Below are 7,051 nucleotides of genomic sequence, written 5' to 3'. Positions count from 1 at the left end.
CTGCTGAACGATGTTATTAACAACATTGATATTGAACAATGTTATCAACCAAGTTGACCTGATATGTACAGAACATTCCACTCAATAACAGCAGAATAAACATTCTTTTCAAGTATATGCAGAACATCCACCAAAACAGACCATTAATTCATCTCATTAAGTGTAAACCTTCCTAAACTTGATACACTTTTCTCACCATAACAAAATTAAACTAGAAAATGATAAAATGATATATGGGGGGAAAATGTCCTAAATAAGTCATGGTTCAAAGGAGAAATCACAAGTGAAACTAAAAAATATTTTGAACCAAATAAAGTTTTTTTTTAAATCAAAAGTAATACCTGGAAAGAAATTTATATCATTAAATAGCTATTTTTTTTTAAAAGAAGGGTCTAAAATCAATAATCTAAGCTTCCACCATAAGAAACTAGAAGAAGTGCAAACTAAAAATAAGTAGAAGAAACTGAAGATATAAGCATAAGTCAATGAAATAAAATATGGACAAGTAAAGAAATAAAAAAATTAATAAAACCAAAAACCAGATTCTTTGATATCAATAAAATTTATAAACCTCTAGCCAGAGTGATAAACAAGAGAAAAGAACACAAATAAACAATATCAAGAATGAAAGAGAAGACATCACCACAGATCCTACAGATATTAAATGATAATGAGAGAACATTAATTCAGATTAAATAGACATAGTGCTTGAAAGACACAAACTACTACAAAAGCTCACTCAAGAAGAAACAAGTAACTGGAATAGCCCAATATTAGCCCAAATGAAAGATACTGAATTTGCAGTTAAAAGGTTTCCCCAAAAGCCCTGGCCTAAATTAATTCTACCAAACATTTAAGAAAGTATACTAGGGATTATGCTTTATTAATTTTTGGACACTCATGACCTCCATCACAGCACTTGAACAAAACAGTTCATTAAGTGTATTTTATTGAGTAATACAAGGGTTATCCACCTTGAGACAACCTTGGTTTGTACCACACTTAAGACTCTGTCTGTAACAGAAATTTAATAATTTATATTGAGGAATCTGTCATTTCTTCTTCAAATATATGAGGGCCTTCTACATGCTTCTACTCTCTAGGATCCAGGAATAGAGCAGTGAACAAGCCAAAGAAGGTCCCTGCCTTCACTGAGCTTACGCCCTAACTGGGAGAAACAAACACATAAAACACAGTCAGCCCTCTGTAGCCATGTGTTCCACATCTGCAGATTCAAACCACCACAGACAAAACTGACAAACATGGACTGAGGAGATGGAAACAGGTATTCCATGCAAATGGAAATGGATAAAGATGAAGTATATGTATACAATGGAATATTACTCAACCATAAAAAAAGAATGAAATCTTGCCATTTGCGACAACCTGGATGGATCTAGGGGGTACTGTGCTAGTGCAGTAAGTCAGAAAGAGAAAGTAAAATAGTCCGTGATTTCACTTACACATGGAAATCAAAAGACAAAACAACTGAACAAACATAACTAAACAGAAACAGAGTCATAGATACAGAGAACAAACAGGTGGTTGCCATAGGGGAGGAGGTGGGGGGAAGAGAAGGGTAGGGAATATGTAAGGGAGATTAAGAGGTACAAACTTCAGTTGCAAAATAAATGAGTCACAGGTATGAAATGTACAGAGTGGGGAATAACGTCCAAATTTATGTAATAGGGCTTCCCTGGTGGCACAGTGGTTAAGAATCCGCCTGCCAATTCAGGGGACACAGGTTCGAGCCCTGGTCTGGGAAGATACCACATGCTGCAGAGCAACTAAGCCCATGCACCACAACTACTGAGCCTGTGCTCTAGAGCCCGTGAGCCACAACTACTGAGGCCACATGCCACAATTACTGAAGCCCGCGCACCTAGAGCCCGTGCTCTGCAACAAGAGAAGCCACTGTGATGAGAAGCCCATGCACCACAACGAAGAGTAGCCCCCGCTCGCCGCAACTAGAGAAAGCCCACATGCAACGAAGACCCAACACAGCCAAAAATAATAAATAAATAAAAATAAATCTATAAAAAAACTATAAACAAAAATAAATCTATTAAAAAATATTTACGTAATATCTTTGTATGGTGACAGACGTAACTGGACTTTCACGGTAATCACTTTGAAATGTATAGAAATATCAAACCACTATGTCCCGTAACAGGAACTAACAGTGTGGTAGGTCAATTATACTTAAAAACAAACTCAGAAAATGAGATCAGATTTGCGGTTGATAGAGGAGGGGTGGGATTGGATGATGGTACAAACATCCAGTTATAAGAAAAGTAAGTATAGAGATGTAATATACAACAAAGTAAATAAAAGTAACACTGCTGTATGTTCTATATGAAAGTTGTTAAGAAAGTAAGTCCTGAAGAGTTCTCATCACCGGAAAAAAAAAATTTTTTTTTCTATTTCTTTAATTTTGTATCTATATGAGATGATGGATGTTCACTAAACTTACTACGATAATCATTTCATGATATATGTAAATCAAATTATTATGTTATACACCTTTAATTTATACATTGCTGTATGTCAATTACATCTCAATAAAACTAGAAGAAAAAAAGATAAAACTGACCCGACCTCCAAATGGAGTTGATATTTATAAGGAAAGGAAAGGGCAAAACCAAGGATGACACCCAAGTCCTTGGCTGCTGACAACATGTGAGTAGGGAGGGAGAAACAGGTGGTAGAAATCAAAAGTTCTGTTTTAGATGTGTTTAGTTTGAGATGGTTATTAGATCCTCAAGTGGAGATATTGAGAACAAAAGTTTGATGCACGAACCTGGGGTGCAGGAGAGGAATAAGAGCTATAGATTTAATTTTAGTCATCAGTTATAGTTACTATTTAAATCTTTAGAACTGGGTAAGATGAGTAAGAGAACAGAAGGAAGGCGAAAATAGAAATACTATATATTTGTATTATAACGTAATGTAACATAAAAATACAATAGAAAATAGCATGCATCTCATGGAGTAATGGCAGTACTAGTCTGTAAAATTTTTATTTCAGAGACAAGAGAGATAATGGGTAGATAGATGTGGATATAACTAATTGATATATGTAATTTATCTATATATACTTATGAATGTACTGGGGGCAATGAAAATTTATTTCCTATCATAGACTGTGATCAAAAAAAGTTAAATTCTAGGGGATGAGAAGCCAGGAAAAGATAAACAATTAACCACTATGGTAGGAAGAACACCATGAAAGTATAGTGTACAAAAGCCAAGAGAAACGCTTCATGGAAGGAATGCTCACCTGTATAGAATGAGTATGAGAGGTTACGTATCAATACAATTACAACTCATAAGGGACCATGGACTTGGTAATATGGGGGCCATTTGCTATGAACCTTGACAAGGGCAGTTTCAGTGAACAGTGGGAGTGGAGAATATTTTTAGAATGAATGAGGGGCAAGAAAGTACAATCAACAGAGACAAGAGAACGTAGACCTCCCTAAGGAACCTGAAATTTGAAAATCATAATTCACTATGTGAAAGAGTCGGTCAGAGTTCTAAAATAAACTAGGCTATGAGTTTCTTGGGGCAGACCCGTATCATCAATTTTTAATCCCCAATGTGACTATATTTAGAGACAAGGCCTTTAAAAGTTTATTTAACGTTAAATGAATTTATAAGGGTGGGGCCCTAATCCAATATGACTGGTGTCCTTATTACATAAGATTAGGACATGGACACACACAGATGAAAGTCGTTGTGAAGACACAGGGAGAAGACCCACCATCTACAAGCCAAGGAGAGAAGCCTCAGAGGAAATCAACCCTGCTGACACAACAATCTTCAACTTCTAGCCTCCAGGCTACAAGGAAATAAATTTCTGCTGTTCACGTCTGTCGTACATTGTTACGACAGGCCTAGCACACTAATACAACACCCTAGTTTCTCTCTCAAATCTGGTGGGATCCTTCCCTCCTCTTCCTAAGCCCCAGGCCCCTCCTAGTCAAAACATGAAGCTACCACATCATTCACTCTCCCAACAAAAAAGTGCGTGGATTACTTCTTAGAGCTATCAGTCTTGACCATTTCAATCAAAATAAGGCATCCTTTTACTTACCACAGGTCACCTCTCATTCCACAATGTTTTCTGAAACTAAAGGCAGGGTACTTTTAGAAAAATGAGTAAAATTTAAGTCAAATAGCTGTTGGGAGCGGAGAGAGCAAGTCTAATGTATGCAGCAATTCGGAATTTTGAGGCCCCAAAGGCAAGTTTGGCAAATATTCTAAGGTGTTGTTACATGGTTTACATGTTACATTCCTATCTCCAGGTAGCTTGCATCTTCAAGTTAGAAAAGAAAGCATATGTTTACCTCCTTCCTCACACCCAAACAAATCACATAGATCTGGTTTTCCTTACTTCAAGGATCTTAAACACAATTAGCCCAAAATCCTGACATCACAAGCAGGAAACTGAGAAAGGCTTTCCAATTGTTTTATCATCAGAAAAGAAAGGCTGTAAGTTAGAAGCTTTAACTCTAGTGCCTTAGTAAAAGCAAGAAAATTAAAAATATACATACAAGTATATAAATAGAAATATATATACATGTCTATGCACGTATAAAGGAAAATTAAAAATATACATACTAGTGTATAAATACAAATATATAAGTCTATACATGTATATGCACGAGTGTCTCCAAACATGGCTGATACTGACATTTAGTATATTAATCATGCAATGAATAAGCCCGATAGTATTTTGAATACTGACCAATTACTGCATCAACCTGAACCCGTACCTCAATAGTGTAATTATCAAAAAATACTCACTGACATCTGGTTCTAAACACCAAATTTTCACAACTGCTCAGCCACTTGGCTAAGAGAGCTGTGGTTATCAGTTACTGTGCGTTAAAAAAAAAATCTACAATTGCGCTAATATTACCTGGAGAAAAAAGTTTCACGTCCTCTCATTCCATGAAGAAAAAAAAATCACACCCAACAAAACAGCACCATTATTACAGAACTAAGAGTTAGGTTACCTGACCCTAGAAGTTTAATATAGCCGGGTGTTTCTAAGTCCTGCCGCGTCTCAACATTTCTGCTTGGAATTTAGTTTAAGCCTGAACTCCAAGGAAACAAAAAATTTCACGCGTGCTTCAAACCCAACTCTGTCCCTGCCCCTGGTTAAACGAAGGCAATGAAACCTCGCTTTATCATCAGAGTCAGAACGTGTCAAAAAAGAAAAAGGAGTAATCAAATCACTTCACCTTTGGATACAGGCCAAGGTTAAAATCTGAGCAGACTGCGGTAAGAGTGGCCATCAGGACGCTGCCGGTGAAGCAGGACCTGCTTTAACCCCGAGTCAAGATGCCCAGCCCTGGATGCTGTTCTTCCCTCTCCTGGATGACAGCGGGCCTCTCGTGGATCAGGGCTCACTCCCGAGAGGTAAGTGAAAAACAGATGATTTGAAGACACTTGCCCACCCAGGCCTTCTTTTTTCTTTTAAACCAGACAAAACAAGCCAGTCGACCAGACGCAAGCCGGCGTGTGTACCGCGGAGTGTAACTGCCTCGCGCGACGCCTCACTCACCGCACACCATCAGCAGCAGCACGATCAGCAACGTGGCCACGAACACTAGCAGGGTCAGCCCGACGCTGTGCCACATCTTGGGGGCAGGAGGGCGGCCGGCTCCGGGCGGCTGGGCGGTGGGCGCGGGCGGGCCGGTGGACTGGCGGGCGGCGCGTCCGGGGCTTCAGGGGCCGGCGCCGGGCGCGGCAGGGCGCCGGGGCGGCATGAGCGGCGGACGCCCGGCAGCGCCCCCAGGAGGCGAGGCGGAGAGGGGCGGCGCGGGGGCGGCACCGCGGCCGGCCGGCAGACCCACGGTCCTTCTCGGTCCGGCCGACTGAGCGCGGGCGGGAGGAGGAACGCGGGGCGCCCCTACCTCCTCATCGCTCCGGGGAACCGGGGACGCGGCGCCCGGAGACCCCGGTGGCAGCCGGATGTGCTTCCATGGCGGACGCCGCGCGCCCGTGGAGGGGACAGAGGGCGCGCACTGGAACGCGCGGCCGCCACCCGGCTCTCGCCGCCGCCCGCCCGAGGGTCCCTCGACCCCCACGGCCCGCAGATAACGTCTCCCTGCGACGTCTGCGGCGCTTACCCGCCCCAGGCCCTCTCCCCGAGCGGCAGCTCATCACCCAGCGCCCCCACCGCTCGCCGCCTCTGCGTCGGGGGCCCTTCTGGGAGATGAAGTGCAGAGCCCGGTGGAACCTTGAGGAGGCCACCCCCAAGGGGACTACAACTCCCAGAATGCACCTCCCACTCAGCTGCTTTGCTTCTCCCTCTTCTCCCCCGCTGTTCCTTTGGTTTTTCTCAAGCCAGAATCTCTGTCTACCGACTGCTGTTCTCGGAACCCGTGCCCTTGGCTGCCCCTCCTGCGCTGTGCCAAAGCGCCAGGCTGATTTCAAACGCACGGTCGTTTTGTTTAAAGCCGTGACCGACGAAGCACGAAGAGGGAAGAAAGGGCAGGCAGCTGCCTGAAAAACTGGTTGCCTGTGAACCCAGCCCTATTGCTGGGGGCGGAGGTTGGATACTTGGGACTTTTGAGGAAATACCAACGTCCCTGCCAAAGGGGCCAGAGGCACGGAATCTCCCTATTTCCTGTGTAATAGATGTTGTTCTATGTTTTCATAGCTAATGTATTTCGGAAATGGCCCGCGAGGGACTTAAGGACATAGCTTTGCCCTTAATTCGCCTGAGTTACGAATTTAATTCAGTTGCTTCCTTGAGACCAAGTGACAGATGACCCAAAAGTGAAGATTTTGCCGCACTGGCTTGAACAAACCCCTGCGAAACAGGACGATGTCATAATCTCAAGCACTCTGAAATTAAAACTCCTCAATTCCGCCAGATTACACTCATTCGTTAAAGAGGTGCCCCCCGAAGAAAATAGGATAACCGTGTATCCCACTTTTAGAAGGAACCAGCTAATAGCCTTCATGTTTTCCCGTGAGTCTGTTGCTCCCTGCCATACCTTTCCATTCTTCTACCTTTCCCCTGTCCTCTTGTAAG

General features: G+C 42.6%; 1 protein-coding gene across 1 annotated transcript in view; it reads right to left on the bottom strand.

Moving 5' to 3' along the window:
• The window catches only part of SMIM13 (small integral membrane protein 13), an 11,843-nt gene extending 6,195 nt beyond the window's left edge, over nucleotides 1-5,648 (bottom strand). The window contains exon 1 of the mRNA XM_007466405.1: nucleotides 5,573-5,648. Coding sequence (XP_007466467.1) covers nucleotides 5,573-5,648 — 76 coding nt within the window. The remainder of the gene's footprint in view (nucleotides 1-5,572) is intronic.
• Nucleotides 5,649-7,051: the final 1,403 nt, after the last annotated feature.

The sequence above is a fragment of the Lipotes vexillifer genome, unplaced genomic scaffold (genome assembly GCF_000442215.2).
Source record: "Lipotes vexillifer unplaced genomic scaffold, Lipotes_vexillifer_v1.1 scaffold444, whole genome shotgun sequence".
In the NCBI taxonomy this organism is placed as follows: domain Eukaryota; kingdom Metazoa; phylum Chordata; class Mammalia; order Artiodactyla; family Lipotidae; genus Lipotes; species Lipotes vexillifer.
This window is presented reverse-complemented; position numbering and strand designations above follow the sequence as displayed.